This window comes from Tamandua tetradactyla, chromosome 13 (genome assembly GCF_023851605.1).
Source record: "Tamandua tetradactyla isolate mTamTet1 chromosome 13, mTamTet1.pri, whole genome shotgun sequence".
NCBI classification, from domain to species: Eukaryota; Metazoa; Chordata; class Mammalia; order Pilosa; family Myrmecophagidae; genus Tamandua; species Tamandua tetradactyla.
The window spans coordinates 58,208,695-58,227,993 of record NC_135339.1 but is presented as its reverse complement, the minus strand read 5'-3'; the positions used below and the strand labels follow the sequence as shown (position 1 = coordinate 58,227,993).

Genomic DNA, 19,299 nt, shown 5'->3' with positions numbered 1-19,299 from the left:
TGTCCTGGTAGCATAATGGTTATCCACCAATATTTATAACCAGTCTCATCTATTAGAAAACAAAAAATACATACAATTACATTTGCTGAACTGCCACACAGAGTTAAAATTGCAGTTCAAATCAACAAACAAAACAAAACCCAAACAAAATACACACACAAAACTCCACAATTGATACCAAGTTAAAGTGGAGCCTAATTTTCATTCAACAACTTCAGTACATCTTAACTTTGGAATTACTTAGCTTGGACTTCACACCTCAAAACATTCAACAACTAACTAAAAGTCCTAAGATATATTCTTGCCATATCCATGATTATTTACTATTTGTACCAAACTGACAAAATTGGTCCCTCAGCCAATTCTATATTACACAGACTGTGTACACCTTTACTTGATAGATGGACTAACAGATATTTTACAAAAGACCCACATCGAGGATTACTACTCTGAAGAGTTAACTTTTTAAAAGTACAGGGGAGACAGGCATCAATCTTTTGATAAATTCCTTATATAAAACTGTACAAGGCTACAAATATTTTCCCTTACCCATTCCCTTGAGTACTGGAGCAGCCTGGGGAGTGGCTCAGGGAAGTGCTGCCAGCACATGAACTTTTCTTAGTGGATAGATCAAGTACACCATCTGTAGAGACACAAAGGAATACCTGAGAATATTAAAAAGAGGAGCAAATATGAACTGAAATGGCTAAAAATGAAAAAGCAGGCCTATTTGACTAAAACAGATACACCAGCCATTTTAAAAATTTTTAAATTAATTCATTAATAAAATCAGGGTATTTGTCCTACTGAAGTCACATAAATTTAGCAAAGCATGTTGTATCTAATATCACAAAGGTTAAATATTTTAACAGCGAAGGTAAAGCAAGTCATAAGAGATGTCAAGATATACTGAGATATTAGAAACATCAGTTTACATTTCATGATGTTCTGTTAGAACTGAACTTCATTTTCTAAATTTAGTTTTTAATACCACAGAATGCCATTCAAACTATAAAATTAAATACCCCAAGCGCTAAATTTTAAATTATATAAAAGTTGAATTCTGAAAAATCTTAATATGAAAATGTAAATTTTTATATGGTGAAATTACATGTACATACTGTGCAATATAGTTCTGAAAGCTACAATCATTTATAATCTTGGCGTGTCCTAGTTACTCTCTGGATACGTTTGCAAAAAAAAAGTATACATGGATTTAATCTTTTGAAAAAATGTGCAGATTCAGTATTCACTTGCATTTTGAAATCGATTGATAAGGTATTACAAAATACTGGGCGAAGTTTACAGAACAAAGGAAGAAAAAGTCTTGATACTGATAAGTACCTGGAGATGTAGCCATTTTTTTTACTAAGTCAGAGCAAATCACAAATTCATGTTAAGAATACATAAAATTAGAAGAATTTTTTCCCCTTAAAGAATTTTTTCCCTCTTTATAGACATATCTAGATAAGAAATCTCATAGTCTGGACAACCTTTAAAAACGCCATTTTGTCCAAAACTAAAAATGCAAGATATACTTAACACTACCAATTTTCAGTTGGCCAGCAGAGAGGCCCTACTTACTATCTAGTTATGTAAGAAATCACTCCAGTCAAGAATCTACTTAGGATTTGTGTCTGAGGGCACTGTAACCCCTTATTACAGGTTGTTAGAAATAAAAAGGGAATTGAGTATATAAATAAAAAATATCCATATTTATAATAGAGCGAAGCTTTGTTTTACAGTCATTAAAGCTTGTAAAAATATAAATGAAATCTTAAAGAACCAAGTATCTAACCCAACTAGACACCTAACAAGCAAATGCTCGGCTTAAAAATTTTTCAATCGAAGACAGCATTATTTTAAAACTTCTGTTTGTCTAATCAAACAGGCAGCATGTTTTAAATCTCCCAATAAAAATTTTGTGATTAAAATTGAAAATACAGTAAAATTCATTAAAGAAATAAAATTTAATTTCTTTTGAAGTCTGTACATTATATTCCTATTATCTTGTTCAAATTTCTCTTGGTAAGAGGCTAAGCCTACTGACAATTATGCCTAAGAGTCTCTCCTGGAGAGCCTCTTTTGTTGCTCAGATGTGGCCTCTCTTTCTAAGTCAACTTGGCAGGTGAACTCACTGCCCTCCCTGCTATGTGAGAACAGATGAATGAAAAAAGAAAGGATAATAAATAAATAAATATTAAGGGGGGGATAACGGGTAAAAATTGGGTAGACTGAAATATTGTGGGTCAATAACAGGGAGGGAGAAGGGGTACTGGATGTATGAGTTCATTTTTTTTCTGGAGTGATGCAAATGTTCTAAAAATAATCATGATGAAGAATACACAACTATGAGATATACTGTAAACCACTGACTGTATAATATGGCTGGACTGTACATGTGTGGATATTTCTCAATAAAAATATTAATAAATAAATTTTAAAAATTCCTTTTGCTAAGAGCATGCTGTCAATACAACATACCTTTTAACTATAATAGAAGCTATAAGAAATTAAATTAGACTAAGTGGTATCTTTGTATGTTAACCTTCGTTATCAATATGGGTTTTCATTATTAATAGTTTAAATACAACCTCAATGCTGTCATTCTCCTATTGTAAACCTGAAGCATCTGATGTAATATTTTGGGGCAAAGAGACTTTTAATGAATACCTACCAATAAGGGAAAAGAAAACAATCCCCAATAAGACAAAAGACACAACTTTGCAAATATGATAACGAAAATATACTGATTAATGTGAACACAGAACTAGATTCCTGTTAAGGAATTTTTCAGAACTTATTCTCATTGCTGTTAACTACATAGAAGCAGGAAAACAAAACGAAAAAACAAAGAATATAGTTTAATAAGCAAATAAAGCTAGTCCAGTAAATGTAAGCTCTTTATAAAATAAAAGAAAGTTCGTTCAAAGAGGTTCTTTTAAAAATTACTTTCCAAAGTAAACATATTTCTCACCAGTAAGTCCATCCATTTGATAACCATAACCTTTCTGCATACTCTTATGAGTTTTCTATAATTAAACAGCATTAGCACAAAAATCATCAATTTACAATTTGTAGTTGTTTACACAATGACTCATTGAAATGTTCAATTAATCTTTGTGAAATTAAAGGTAAATTGAGATCACAAAGCAACATGAATATTTAGTCTATTTAAGAGAATAAAATTTCCAGAGACTCAAGAAACGTTTGCTAAACAAAACTGACAACCTTTTAACTTGTTCACTTCATTAGGTTCCTCACCCGCAAATTTTCTTTTGGAAATATTCTAAGGCTAATTCATAATACTATATGTACATGTGTATCTATATACGTATAAAATATTGAGTACACTTACAATTTATTTATGAACTTTCTTGTCAAATTACTCAAACTGAACTTCTCAATCTAAAGTGGGTTCTGTCTTATTTCAACATTTCTAAGTCTAGTAGTTCCCTTTTTAATGAAATGCAGATAATAGATATTTTTATCTTAAGACCTTATTTGGAGCGTATAACTTCTACCTAAAAAGGGCATGCTTATTTCTTAGGCGTTAATCCTAGAACACTAATGGATAAGGGAAGAAGCTTAATTTTCCACAGGAGTTCAAATTTAAAAAAAATGGATAAGATAATTCCCTGGAAAGTATAAAATGCTTATAATATTGAGTAACTTAAAGATCAGTAACAAAGGTAACCACCTAACTTTCTTGGGTGGTACATCAATCATGGTTACTAACTGCTGATGGGTAAGGATACTGCTTTATTTGTGCTTCTTTTCCATCATGCATAGTCAGGAATATTTTAAGAGTCACATTAGTTTTTACCATTTTGCTGCTGGTGCCCTACCTGCAAATATATTTTTCTCCCCAAATTAAAGTATTCTGATTGGACAGAGGAGACCTTGACATCAAACCATACCTTGTTCGCTAGGTTCTGACTGAGACTTTCTGACAGTAAGGTCCAGAGGTGAGTCTTGGTCAGCCATGAGAAGTTTGCTGAGCACAGGGTTCTGAGTAGTTGCAGCCGTGGGAGAGGTGGTGACTGGAGATGCTTTCGGCAGGCTTTGGTTCTTTGTGCTATTGGGCTGGCTGGGGTCCTGAGTAGAGCTATTTTTTGAGGTATATTCAGCAGCAAATTGTTGGATCATTCGCTGCATGATCTCACGGGCCACTAGGGGAATATTGGGGTCGGAGACCCAGGGACTGTCTGTAAACAAAGATTTATTTACTTTTAAAGTGGGACAAAGTACTAAAAAAGAGACAGCTTTCAATCAAACATAAAATTTCAGCTTCTTTTTCTCAAAATGCAATATCCTAAAAGTAGTACTCCCCCCGCCTGTGAGTTATTTTTTTTAATCTCTAAAGCTTACGAGTTGCCGATTTTAAAAAATAAGATTTTCATAAAAATATTTCTAAACACCCCCCCACCCCCAGGATTATGAAACTAAATTAAGGGATAACAAATTGTGTTATTTTATGGGCAAGAATTACTTACCTGATTCAGAAATCCCAAAACCCTTCACTTATGAAATAATGACTTCCTGGTTTACCACCTACAGTTCACATTAGCTTTTCCCTAGCCTCAGTCATCTCCTCCCAAGTTTTTGAAGAATGGGTTACTAAGGCATGAATGGGTTACTTCCTGTTAAACATTTAAGGCATACCAAGATTATAAAAGGAGATACTTAATATTAACTTCTATGATATATTAGGACAATGGTTTTCATACTTCAATGTTCATCAGGATCACTTGCAGAGCTTGTTAAATAAAACAGACTACTGGGCCCAATCCCCAGAGTTTCTGATTCAGTAGTTCTACTGCAGGCTCAAGAATATGCATTTTTAACAGATTCCTAGATGCTACTTGTCTAGGGACGATTTCAGCTCCCCTGGGCTATGATTTAAATGTCAAATTTCAAGTCTAAGAAAGACCATATATTCCTTTTTCTTTAAATACGCCCTGTCTAGCATTAACACAATAGCCAGGGAAGTAATGAAATAAATATCTAAGTTAGTGATTTCTACACAATATTAATTTTAAACATAAAACAAAATGAATTTACTGATTCATAGAACGTTTAGCAGTGAAAGGGACCCTGAAGGTCAAATGGGGTAAAATGAAAGAGAAAATGTTTTGTATCAATACAAGATACTGTTATCATGTCTCATCATTTCCATACTCTAACAGTCTCTCAGGGAGACTTAGATTCAGGAGAGCAGAGAAATGTGTTTGTTTATTTCTGTGTACTCAGCACCTTATTTTGCCTGGTATAAAATATACATTCATACTAATTGGGTAATAAATGAATTAATCAAATCAACCACATCATAAAGTCCTCTTCTTTTTACAAATAAGGGAAATGTGATCTAAAATACAAGTGGCCTTTTCCAGTTTGTATAGATGGATAGTGGCTGAACTTGTCTCTTGACCTTAATGTTCCTTTCACCTATGACCCTCACTCCCCACCACACTTCTGATGCTTTAGAAGACAAGTGCGGCCAATATGCCAATATAGTTCTCAGAAAAGTTTGGTTTCCTTGATCTTTGAAAAACTAGCTATAAAAGGCAAATTACTTTACCCATAGTATTTTGGAGCGGTAAGAAACTTAAAGAGATTGATTTATAAATTTAAAGAAAGGCCAACTCTTATTACTATTAAAATCTAAAACCTTCACCAAAAAACGAAACAAACAAAAACAACATTAAACCTCACAATATTCCTAAGACTGGACAACTTTTTTCTGAAGGGCAATAATCAATACCAGGACAGTCCCATGTAAGTCAGGATACTTATTTAATTCTCTTGAGTTTAATGAGGTTTGCTCTACCCCTAAAGATTGTTTCTGTTTTTTACTAAGAATTATCTACCTCCTAAGTTTTCTTCTCTATAAAAAGAGACCATGAGTATTCCAAAGGGTTTAAGAATAAAGATATTCGATTTGGTAAGGTTCAAAGTTCCTACAATTATGGACAGTGGACCTTTAAATGTTTTAATAAACATTCTAGTCAAACATTGCTTTTTATAATCTCTAAACACTAGAAATCAATATTCATTTAGTTTTCCAGGAAGATCCACTTTCTATATAGCATACAATTCTCCATATGAAAAACTGCATATCATTTCAAGTTTTAATAAATTAGATGTACCATTTTCTTTTTTGTATACTGTATGGTGGGGGTCACATTTCATTATTTTTCCATGTGAGTATTCCATCACTGCAGCACCATTTGTTGAATTTTTGTTTGCTTGTTTGTTTTGTCTTTTGGGAAGAGCATGAACCATGAATCGAACCCAGGCCTCCCACATGTAGGCAAGAATTCTACCACTGAACTACCTTTGCACCCCTTAGATGTACCATTTCTTTTCCCTGAAAAATCTCAGAATACATAATACATAGAAGAAAGTTTCCAAATAGTAAGGAAAATGAAATAATTTATGAGATGTTTCTGTGTTTAACTGGAAGAGTCAAAATATGAGACTAAAGACCATAAATCACTACCTCTGAGCTTTAAATGCCTGCAGCATAACTTGTCTCTTTGCTGAATGAATGACTAACACAATCATTAGATAAAGCACCTTCAATGCTTAAGAATCAAATGACATCTGTGACATTTGAATTTTTGCATCTTTTGAAAGTTTCTCATACACATTTCATTTTTTCACTTAAAACACAACATGTATAAATATATCCATCTCCAGGGCAACATGTGCAATTGAGTTAAAAAAAAAAAAGGCAACAAATTGCTGAAATTAAAACTACTGAAAAACATGTAAGCACTACTTTAGAGCCACCTGTATATTTTAAAATATAGATATAAATCTAAGTTTTAGAAAAATGTCAGCATTTTGAAAAGAAAGTATTTCTTTCAGAAAGCTGAAAAAATACATTTATGGTAGTTGTAGAAGGCATGTTGTTTTTAAATTGGATTTTATTGCAGAATGCATACCTCAAAAGCCTACTTTTATTGCATCTATGCTTCTATTTAGCTATATATAACTTTTGCACATCAAATTAATTTAAAGAAAAACAATGCACTAGATCCAAGCATTATCTTAGTCAGACTAAATTATCATATTCCTGGATATTGAACATTTTTGGTATTAAATTGAAGAGTACTAGGGCCATTTTGAGACAGTTCTAAGCAGTTGAATAAAATATCTAAAATGAACAACAATACATAAAGCAATGAGGCAGAAACTTCCAACTCAAAATCAGTAACTTTTTTCCTGAACATCAGATGCCAGTATAGACAATACACACACTTAACTTGACATAGAATTTCTGAGGATTCCTATCCTCTTGAAAGCTATCTTGAGACTGATTCTAAGGTAAGAATTCTTCCCTGTAAAGTGTTATGTGCTTAAAAATTTAATTTCTAAGTAACATATAGGAACTTTAACATAATTTATTCCCTCATGACAAAGTGATGGGACTAGTAGAGAAGTGGGACAGAATTTCTCTTTAGAAATCTTATAATAGGCCTTATTAATTCCCTCCTATGCAAAGAGAGAATGAAAAGTGTTTCCTCCACATTCATTAAGAAGAGGAGTTCATCTTTCAGATAACGCTTGCTATAGCAACCCATCAACAGACCCATCATCTCATCCTGAGAAAAGGAGATGTGAAGATATTTTACTTTTGGTTAACTGACAGATTTGAGCCATCAGTCATTTTTACTTTACTTTTATTAATAAAACAATCAAATGATTATAAAACTATGAAAATCAGTATTTTAGATATAATTTTGGAATTGAGGATCTTTACTGAGAGATGATAAGCTGAGCAGAGAACCTCGATTAGGAGGTTTAGGTGAGAGGGTGACAGTGGGTATTATAAGACAAGTGAGAGTTTACTTTTTAGTAATGATTTTTAAAATCTTTTAATTTAATTTTGTCTAGGGATCTAATAGAAGGAATTACATATGCCAGGAGGAAAAATGTGCATTATATAATTTTATATGACACTTCAATTCATACTACCTTTGGAAAATATTTATTGATCACATTAAGAGTCCAGCTAATATCCATTAGAATTGGCATTTACCAGACTTTTAACTAGTGTACAGTCAAAATACACCCTTCAAACTTCAGAGGGAAGGAGAGAATTTTCTATAGTAATGAGAAGTGTAAACAAGAACATATAAAGAAATAAAAAGGAATCATTTAATCTGCTGAAGAATAAATATAGACATTCAAGATTATCAGGAGTACACAGGAAACTTTTTTAGAATTTATCAGTAACTTCCATCTTGAAACTAGAAGAATGCTGAAATTAAGAAATACAAGAATTTCTGGAAAGTAAAAACTCAACTAGAATGGATCACGAAAGAAAAGCTTCCTCAAGGTCTTGGTTTATAGCAATTATGCTTTGCAGGCGAGAAAAGAACCAAATGTCTCCATAAACAATTTCTAAACCTTGACTGTATAATTGAAGAACTTTCCCGTATCTTACAGAAATGTAAAACAAGCCTACAAAAGTTCAAGGAGAAAAAAAAAAAGAAAAATGCAAGAGGTAGTGCTTACCTTAAATGTTACCTCAAATATTTAGAGGAAAGTTATAATAATGAAGTTTCTCTAATTTTAATAATTTAAAGAATTTTAGCGAAAAAAGAAAATATCAAGGAGAAAAAATGCTTGCAAATCTGATTTTTTAATATAGAACTTTATACATTCTCTCTAAATGAAATTTCACAGGAATTAATAAATCTTAGGACAGATAGTTTTATAGCTATCAGTGATTAAACACTGACTGTTTATGTAAGAAAATTTGTCTAACAAAGCATAGAACTACTCAAACCTTGCAATTTTCAGATTTATATAATAATTTCCTTAACTACTTAACAAAAACGCTTATAGATCCCCACAATTTCAGAACAAAACAAAGTTTGACAGGGGTAGGGGGAGAGTTTGCCTTAGCCTTCAAAATTTAACTTGACCAAAGGACTACAGAGAAAGATAAAGTTTATTACCAATAGAGATAAATACTTTCAAGCAGATGCTAAACGTTGTTCTCTACCGAAACCAACCTTTTCTATAAAAGACTGCATTGAGGAACTCTTCTGCTTGTCTCTCGAATCGAATGATTTTTGCTTGCTCTTGTTTAAGTAGAGCTTCTTGCCCAGCTCCCGAAGCTGGTTCATCCAGACCGACTAAGTGTCCCTGCAAAAATATTTGATGAAATATTTGCACAAAAAGCTTTCCCCATTCAATATGAAAACCAGAGACACATAATCAAAGGTGAACTTTAATAACAGAAAACACAAATTAGTTTAATACAATTGACAATATTTAAAACTTTAAATCAGGATAAAAATTTATTTTCACAAACATATAAAAACAAAATGAGCATAAACAGATTCTTCGGATGGTTTTATCCATATTTTGTGACTATGACGTTTATTTTAAAATTACACATAAACTCTAACTAAGCTATAATTACCAGAGGAAAAATTTCATTGTGCATTCAAATATATTGGTTCTGATTTACTTAAATAGTCCCTGACAACTCAAAAAATGCTTTAAAAAAAAAAAAGGAACCGTAAACTTCATTTGATTGAGGATCATGTTTATCCTCCTACTATGGATCTGTTGCCTTCAGACACAAAATATAAACATTTTTAGAGGGTCATTTGGAGAGAAAATTCAAAAAAATATATTTGAATTCATAATTCTGACTCTAGGTGACTGTTTTAAAGACTGTGGCTCTCAAAGCTTTAGTGGTTGTGAAATTGATTTAGTATGTCAAAACTAGAATAAGAAAGAATAATTTTAAAATAAAAAGCATTACATAAGGATAAAGATTTTAGATCTTCTATGACAGTTGTATGTATCTCTGTGTGTAAATATATGCTTGAAATGTATGCAATATAAAATATAGGTTGCAGAAAATTTCAAAATGCTGCACTACACTGTCCCAGAAACTCCCAATACCTGCTCTCAGACTGCATGAACATTATACTACGTGGCTGATGTTTTCCTTTACCTCCATTCTTATGGCTAATGAATAAACTAGAGTAGATAATAATAGAGAATAAAAGTACAAAGAATAGCAAACTGCACCTTTTAAGTATTCTTTAAGTTCCAGCGAACATAATTTATGTAAATCACTGTGTTGGGGCAACATTTGCTTTTACTTCCAGGATGGAAAACTTTAAAAGAACTTTAAAGTAAAAAAGGAACACAGGTTTGACACAATGAAAAGGAAGTAAACATGACACTGTAGACTCATTACTGCCATACATGACTTTCTCAAAGATTTTAAACACACCCAATACGTTCACCAGTTTTCTGTGGTTTCCCCATCACCTGAATTGTTTTCTTTTCTTGACAACAGCACAACAAAAATACATTTTTGCAAAAACACATTTAGCATAAATTATATTGTAAAGAAACAGTTAAAGATGGAAAACTTTCTTGTATATTCAACCTAAAACAATCATTCATTAATATTTCTATATTACATATTAAACGTTATGCTACACTTTGCTGAAACTGTTACAAACAAAATATTTTATGGGTTAAAAATAATCAGCCAGGACAAAAATCTTTATTACAGCTGTGTTTGCCAATTTTCTCTTTTATGGACTAAAGAAACCTTAAAAAATAATCTTTAAAAATGAGTGAAATAATATAATCTAACTGATATAAATTTAACACCTAAAAGGTATTAAGATTTGATATTAAGTACAGAATCCAATCCAATCTTCAATCATATTATACCTTAGTGCCATGTTTTTGTTTAGTGACTTTGAAAATACATACATTACATGGCAGAAGTTACACTTTACTCTTACATTCAGTTATTTGAAGCCAGATTTTAGGAAACAAGATATCTATACTTTATATTTGGTTTAATGTAGCATTTAGACTACCTTCTAGTCTACAGCCACACAGAGTAACTAACCTAGCATTCTTTAAATTTCTTTTTTTTCCTTTATTAGAGAAACTGTGGCTTTACAGAACCATCATGCATCATACTTTCTTGAATCCAACAATAAGTAACTATATCAAACTAGACTCCAAAATAGAGATTACTTTTACTCAATTCATACCAATTATGACCACACCTATTTCTTTTAAACAGTCTGAGACAGAATTCACTTGCCATATAATTCATCGATTTAAAGTGTAAAATTTAATGGTCTTAGTATATTGAAAGAACTGTACAACCACTACTACAATTTAATTTCAGGATATTTTTATACCACCAAAGAAAACTTTATACCCACTAGCAGTCAATCCCCATTACCCTACCTGCTCCAATTACTGGTAGGCAACCACTAAGCTACTTTTTATCTTTACAGATTTGACAATTCCAGACATTTCATATAAATGGATTCAAACAAATTTGAGGGTTTTGCGACTTCTTTCACTAACCATAATGTTTTCAACATTCTCCCATGTTGTAGCATATGTCACTACTGACTTTCTTTCCTACTACCAAATGATATTCCATTTATGGCTATACCACATTTATTTATTCATTTATCAGTAATGGACATTTGGGCTGTTTCCACTTTTTGGTTTTTATGAATAATGCTATGATGACCATTCGTGTACAAGTCTTTTCATAGAGATACATGTTTTCATTCATCTTGGATATACACCTAGGAGTAGAACTGCTGGGTCATATGGTAACTATACTTAACACTTTGAGTAAGTGCCAAACCATGTTGAAAAACATTTATTTCCACAATAGTAATGCCTGAGGTTTCAACTTCTTCACATATGTATGTGATTTTACCCATTTTGATTACACTCTTCTGAGTGGAGAAGTGTATCTCATGGTTTTGATCTCCATTTCCCTAATGAATAATGATATTGAGAAATTTTTTCATGTGTATATTGGCTATTTGAATATCTTCTTTGGGGAAATGTCTATTAAATACTATTTCCATTTTAAATTATCTTTTTTGCGTGTATAATAATTCCTGATATATTCTGGAAACATGTACCTGATAAAATACATGATTCACAAATATTTTCTCACATTATGTGATTGTCTTCTCACTTCACTGATGTGTTATTTTCACCACAACAGTTCTTAATTTTAAGCCCAATTATTCTTTTGTTGCCTGCACTTCTGGTGCTGTATTTAAAAAATTATTGTCTAATCCAAGGTCATAAAGACGGACACCTTTGTTTTTTTTTCCTAAGAGCTTTATAGTTATAGCATCTACATTTAGTTCTATGATCCATTTCAAATTAATTTTTTGGTATAAAAGGTCCAGGCTTATTCTTTTTGATTGGATATCCAGTTATTTTATCACTATTTGATGGGGAAAAAATGACTTTTCTGTACTGAATTATCTTGATAATCTTGCTGAAAATCAATTGGGTACAGGCATACGGATATATTTCTGGACGCCTGATTTTATTCACTGATCTATACTTATGCCAGTACCACACTATCTTGATTACTATAACTCAGTAGTAAGTTTTGAAATTGGGAAGTGTGAGTCCTCCCAATTTGTTCTTCTCTTATAGGGTTGCTTTGGTTACTTGGGATCCCTTGAATTTTCAAATGATTAGGATCACCTTGTCGATTTCTGTAAAGAAGTCAGCCGGTGTTTCGATGGAGACTCTGATTAATCAGCAGATCAATTTGGAAAGTGATGCCATCTTGACAATAGTAAGTCCTCTGATTCATGAACAGAATTAATTTCAAGATATTTTTATACTACCAAAGTAAACTTCATACCCACTAGCAGTCAATCCTTCCCATTTATTTAAATCTAGTTTAATGTATTTGAAAAATGTTTTTTAAGTCTTTCCATTCGTGAACATGAAATGCCTTTCCATTTATTTGAATCTTCTTTAATGTGTTTGAATGTTTTTTAATTTGCAGTGCACAAGTCTTTACATTTATTTTTTAAATTTATTTCTATGTATTTAATTTACTTTACTACTACTGTATGTGGACTTGTTTTATAAGTTTACTTTCAGATTGCTCATTGCTACTTGTTTCAGTTTGGTTAAATGCTACCAGAATGCAATATACCAGAAATCAAAAGCCTTTAAAAAGGGAATGCATTAATTTATAAGTTTATAGTTCTAAGACCATAAAAATGCCCAAACTAAGGCATCCAGAGAAAGATACCTTGACTCAAGAAAGGCCAATGTTTGTCACACGGGAAGGCAGTGGCTGGTATGTGCTGACCCTTGTTCCCAGTTCTGTTGTTTGCAGCTTCTCATGCCAGTTGTTTCTTCGCTAAGCCTTCATTTAGGTCCTCTAGGATAGAACTCTGGGTTCTAGCTTGCTTAACATCTCATGAGAAGGTACATGGTTATGTCTGCTGGACTCGGCATCTCCACATGTCTATGTCTAGGTGGCTGATCTTTTTGTCAGCACTCTAAGCATATCTGAATGTCTGCGTCTCTGTGCTCCGGGCTTTCTTCAAAATGTTTCCTCTTTTAAAAGACTCCAGTAAACTAATCAAGACCCACTTGAATGTGCTGAGTCAAATCTCCATTTAATCAAAAGGTCACATCCACAATTGGGTGGATCAATCTCCACGGAAACAATCTAATCAAAGGCTTCCATCCTAAACAATAGGTCTGACCCCACAAGATTCGATCAGGATTGAAAAAGCATGGCTTTTCTGGGGTACATAACATTTTCACTAGTGTATAAAAATGAATGCTATATATTAACCTGGTTTCCTGGAACTTGGTAACTCATTCATCAGCTCTAAGAGTTATTTTGTAGATTCCTTAGGATACTCTATACACAAGATCATGTCATTTGTAAAAAGAGACTGTTTTCAATACTTCTTTTGTAATCTGGAAACCACTAGTTTCTTTTTAATCATCTAATTGCCCTGCCTAGAACTCCAGAACAATGTTGACTAGAAGTAGCAAGAGCGGACATTTTCATCTCATTCCTGATCTTAACAGGAAAGTGTTTGGTCTTTTATCATTACATATGTTAGCTGTGAGTTCTTGTAGATGTCTGTTATTAGGCTGAGGAAGTTCTATTCCCAGCTTGTTCAGTATTTTCACAATAAAAGGGCACTGGATTTTGTCAACAACTTCTTTGAAAAGAAGTTTTTTAAAGTGTATTGAGATGATCTTGTAGGTTTTGGTCCTTTATTCTATTAACAGGTTGCACTAGCTTAATTGATTTTTGGGTATTAAACCAATCTTTCATTCTTGGATAAATCTAATTATGATGCATAATCAATCCTTCTGTAAATGCTGCTGGATTTGCCTTGTTAGTGGGCTGTGTTTGTGTGTGTGTGTTGTGTGTATTTTTTAACGTCTTTATTTTTTATTGTGAAATATATAGACAAAGAAGCAATAAATTTCCAAGTACATTTTAACAAGTGGTTATAGAGCAGATTTTAAAGTTTGGTAGGGGTTACAGTTCCATGATTTTTCGTTTTTTCTTCTAGCTGCTCTATGACACTGGAGACCAACAGAAATATTAATATAATGATTCAGCAGTCATACTCATTTGTCAGATCCTATCTTCTCTGTTATATTTCTCCTCTTTAAATAAATAAAAGCAATAAATTTCAAAGTACATTGCAACAATTAGTTGTAGAACAGATTTCAGAGTTTGGTATGGGTTATAATTCCACAATTTTACTTTTTTATTTCTAGCTGCTCTAAGTTAAGGTACTGGAGGCAAAAGATATATCAGTATAATGATTATGCATTCATACTCATTTGTTAAACCCAACCTTCTCTGTATAACTCCACCATCACCCTTGATCTTTCCCTCACTATTTAGGGGTATTTGGGCTATTGCCCATACTAGGTTTTTCATGTTGGAAGGGGCTATGGATAACACAGGATAGGGGGATGGAACTAGCTGATGTTCTGGAAGAGCTGGCCCCTCTGCATTACAGGACTCAACTGGAGGTTGTAGGTTTCAGGAAAGATACCCCAGTACATGGAACTTTTGAGAATCTTATATAATGCCCAAGGTATTCTTTGGGATTGGTAGGAATGGTTCTGTTTGGGGTTTGGCAAGTTATGATATGCAATGAAGTCTAAATGAAGCATGTGTAAGAGTGATGTCCAGTGTAACCTCTCGACTCTATCTGAACTCTCTCAGTCACTAATACCTTTACTTGTTACACTTCTCTTCCCCCTTTCTGTCGAGATGGCATTGTTGAACCCATGGTGCCAGGGGCAGTTCACATCCCTGGCAGTCATCTCCCATACTGCCAGGGAGACTTTCATCCCTGGATATCATGTCCCATGTAGAGGGGTGGGCAATGGTTTCACTTGCAGAGTTGGGCTTAGAGAGAGAGAAAAAGGTATGTGTTTTATGCTGGGATTCATAAGAGATACTGACCTGCAGTTTTCTTTCCTTATGTCTTTCTTTGGTATCAGGGTATTACTGACTTCACAGAATGAGTTCGGAAGTGTTCTCTTTTTCTATATTTTGGCAAGATGGTAAAGAACTGGTATTAAATGTTTGGTAGAAATAACCATAAAGACATCTGTGCTTGGACTTTTCTTTGAGCAAAATTTTTAAATTACTAATTCACTACCTTTATTTGTTATAAATCTGTTCAGATTTTCAATTTCATATCGTCAGTTTGTGTCTTTTGAGGAATTTGTCAATTTCATCTAAGTGAGTTTGCATAGCTATTCATAAAATTCCCATATAACACTTTTTATTACCATAACGTTGGCAGTGATTTCCTCATCATCATTTCTGATTTTATTTTGACTCTTTCCCCACTTTGTTACCCTAGATAAAGATTTGTCAATTTTGTTGATCTTTTCAAAATACTATGATTTCATTTATATTCTCTATTTTCTATTCTATTTCATTTATTTCTGCTCCAATCTTTATTATTTCTTTCTGCTTGTCTGGGACTTAGTTTCCTCTTCTTTTACAAGTCTATTAAGGTGAAAGCTTACAGTAACGATCTAAGATTTTCCTCCTTTTTTTTAGCTATAAATTACCTGTTAAGCACATTAACCACATCCCTTAAGTTTTTATATGCCTTTTGTTTTCATTTCTCTCCAAGTATTTTCTAACTCTCTTTGGCCCATTGACTATTTAGGAAGGTGTTGTTTTGATTTTCATCTTTTTTTGAATATTCCAAATTTCCTTTGAGGTTGATTTCTAAGTTCATTCCAATGTAGTCATAGAACATACATTGCATGATACAATATTTTAAGATTTGCCTAGTTGTTTTATTCATTTTTAAATTATTTTTTATTGTGAAAAATAATATATATACAAAAAAACAATAATTTCAAAGCACACCACAACAATCAGTTGTAGAACTAATTGGCATGGGTTACAATTCCACAATATTAAGTTTTTACTTCTAGCTGCTGCAAGACACTGGAGACTAAAATAAATATCACTATAATGATTTAGCAATCATACTCATTTGTTAATTCCTATCTTCTCTGTACAACTCTACTTTCTTTCTTCCAGTCCTTAGGATTATTTGGGCTTTGTCCATTTTGACTTTTTTCATGTTAGGAGGGGCTGCCAATAATATGAGATAGGGGATGCAATTAGTTGATGTTTTGGAGGGGATGGCCCCTCTGGGTTTCAGGATTTATCTGATCTAGGAACCCAACTGGAGGTTGTAGATTTCTGGAAAGTAATTGTAGTATATGGAACCTTTGTAGAATCTCAGATAGAGACCTAGGTATTCTTTAGGATTGGCAGGAATGGTTTTGATTGGGGTTTGGCAAACCATGACCGGTAGCAATGCCTAGCTGAAGCTTGCATAAGAGTAGCCTCCTGTCTCTATTTGAACTCTCTCAACTACTGATACCTTAGTTCTATTCATTTTTGAAAGTAGGGCATTGATAGGTCCAACTATTATTGTTGAACTGTCTATTTTTCCCTTCAAGTCTGTCATGTTATGCTGTCAAGTACTTTGGGGCTCTCTTGTAGGTGCATGTGTTTACAACCAGTGTATCCGTCTTCCTAATGGACTGACCCCTTTATCATTGCCCCTCTTTCTCTCTAGGAATGATTTTTGTTTTAAGGTCTGTATTGCATGATACTAGTATAGCTACTCCAGCTCTCTTATGGTTGCTAATTGCAAGATTTATAGTCTTTTCCTCTTTTTACCTACAGTCTATTTCTGTCTTTGAATCTAAAGTGTTTCTTTTATATACGGAGCATATAGTTAGACCTTGTTTTATCCAGTCTGACATCTCTGCTTTTAAAATGAATTCATATATTATTTTTTATGTTATCAATGTCTATATTTACATTTACCATTTTGCTTTTTGTTTTCTAAGTCTTGTCTTTTTTTATTCTTTTGTTCCTGCTTTCATGACTTCTTCTTCTTCCTAGTATAACATTTTAATTCCTTTAATAGTGTGTTCACTATATTTTTGAGATTTTTTTTAGGGGTTTATAGTATTCATTCCAATTATCAGAATCTACTTTAGATTTATACTAGCACAATTCCAGTGAGATATGGAAACTTAACTCTTATATATCTCTGTTCTTGCCTCCTTCTTTGGTTATTATTACATATACTATTTCTATGTTAGAAATGCAACAGAACATCATCTTAATTAATTATTTTTTTTTTTATGTTTTCTTTTTTAAACGTGTGAGAACAAAGCAGACCAAGTACACATCTACAGTTTGTTACATTAACCTTTTTACTTGCCATTTCTGTTTCTCTTCAATTCTTTCTGTGGATTCTAATTAGCATCTGGTATCATGACCTTACTCCAATAAAGCTGTGTTCCCACCTGCTTCCTTTGTGCTGATATTGTCAAATACATTTCTATATTTATAGACACAAGAATACAACTATATATGATATTTTATTCAACTGCTTCAGATAAGTACACATTTATATTGTCTTTTATAATTACCTACATAATTACCTTCATCAGCTCATTCTTTTTTTGTGTGTGTATGGATTTGAATTACTGTCTGGTGTCACTTGCTTTCAGCTTGAAGAGCTGCTTAATATTTTCCTAATGTGAGTCTGCTAGCAACAAATCCTCTCAGTTCTGGTTTATTTGGGAATTTCTTTAATTCCCTTTCATTTTTTATTAAACGTTTTAAATTGGAAAACATAACATATATACAAAGCAAAGAAAGAAAAAAAAAACCAATTTCCAAAGCACATTTCAACATGTAGTTACAGAACAGATCCCAGAGGTTATCATGACTACCACTCTACCATCTCAGATTTTTCTTTCCAGCTGCTCCAAAACACTGGAGGCTAGAAGGAATATTAATACAGTCATTCAGCAGTCATACTTGTTTGTGAAATCATATTTTTCTCTGTTATACCTCCTCCTTCTCTCAATCTGTACAGATCTATAGGCAATGCCTGTTCTGACTTTTTCATGTTGAGAAGGCATGACCACACTAAAGGATAGGGAGATGTGATTAACTGTTAATCTTGGAGAGGCTGGTCCCTCTAGGTTTCAGGATTTATCTGACCTAGAACCCCCCCTGAGAACTATAGGTTGTAGGAAAGCAGACCTAATGCATGAAACCTTTACAGTCTCAATTCAAGCCCTAGGTGTTCTTAAGAGTCAACAGGACGGAAATAAGTTGGAGTTAAGCAAGCACTATCTAACTGAAGCTTGCATAAGACTAGCCTCCAGAATAGCCTCTAGACTCCATTTGATCTCTCTTGGCCACTGATGCCTTCTTTTACTTTTTTACCTCACTTTTTGCTCAGAACGAGTTGTTGATCCCATGGTGTGAAGGCCAGACTCTCCCCAGGAGCCATGCCAAACACTGTCAGGGAGATTTTTCACCCCTGAATGTCCTGTCCCACACAGGGGAAAGGGTAGTGATTTTTCTTGCAGAATTGGGCTTAGAAAGAGAGAGTCCACATCTGAGCAACAAAGAGGCTTCCTGGAAGCAAATGTTAAGCCTCATTATGGGTACTCTTAGCTTCTCCCCTACAGAAATAAGTTTTGTAAGGGCAAGCCTAAAAATCCAGGGCTTGGCCTATTTTCTTGGGAGTCTCCAATGGTTGAGAGGGAACTTGAGGTTTCCAGATGGGAAAGTTTAATAATTACAAAAATATAAATGATTACATTATACATGTATATATAATAGTTGCATATATATTTCCCCCCACCTTTGGATCCTCAAGGGACAATACTGTTTAATTATCAGTCCACCAAAGTCTGAGATGTATCTTGGCATTACATTAAGCTATACAGTATTGTAAGGCCTTGTTCCCATTCTGGATTCCAGGAGGCTGGGTAGTTTAAATGAGCTATCCAGACAGGTTAACTTAGATTATGTGTTACAGAAAATTTTAGTTCTAGATGTAATAAAACCTCCCTGCCTTTGGTCTCATACAACTGGTGAAAGTC

The 19,299-nt window shown here is 33.2% G+C and overlaps 1 protein-coding gene across 19 annotated transcripts in view; it reads right to left on the bottom strand.

Moving 5' to 3' along the window:
• LCOR (ligand dependent nuclear receptor corepressor) overlaps window positions 1-19,299 on the bottom strand; it is a 220,089-nt gene that overhangs the window by 41,737 nt on the left and 159,053 nt on the right. For 10 of the 19 annotated variants that reach the window (XM_077125605.1, XM_077125606.1, XM_077125607.1 and 7 more), the window contains 3 exons: window positions 9,030-9,162; window positions 3,921-4,208; window positions 550-643 (listed from right to left, as the gene is read on the bottom strand). In XM_077125605.1, the coding sequence (XP_076981720.1) occupies window positions 550-643; window positions 3,921-4,208; window positions 9,030-9,162 (515 nt within the window). Of the gene's footprint in view, window positions 1-549; window positions 644-3,920; window positions 4,209-9,029; window positions 9,163-15,307; window positions 15,391-19,299 lie in introns of all 19 variants that reach the window. The other 9 variants (XM_077125612.1, XM_077125614.1, XM_077125609.1 and 6 more) reach the window with 1 other exon arrangement.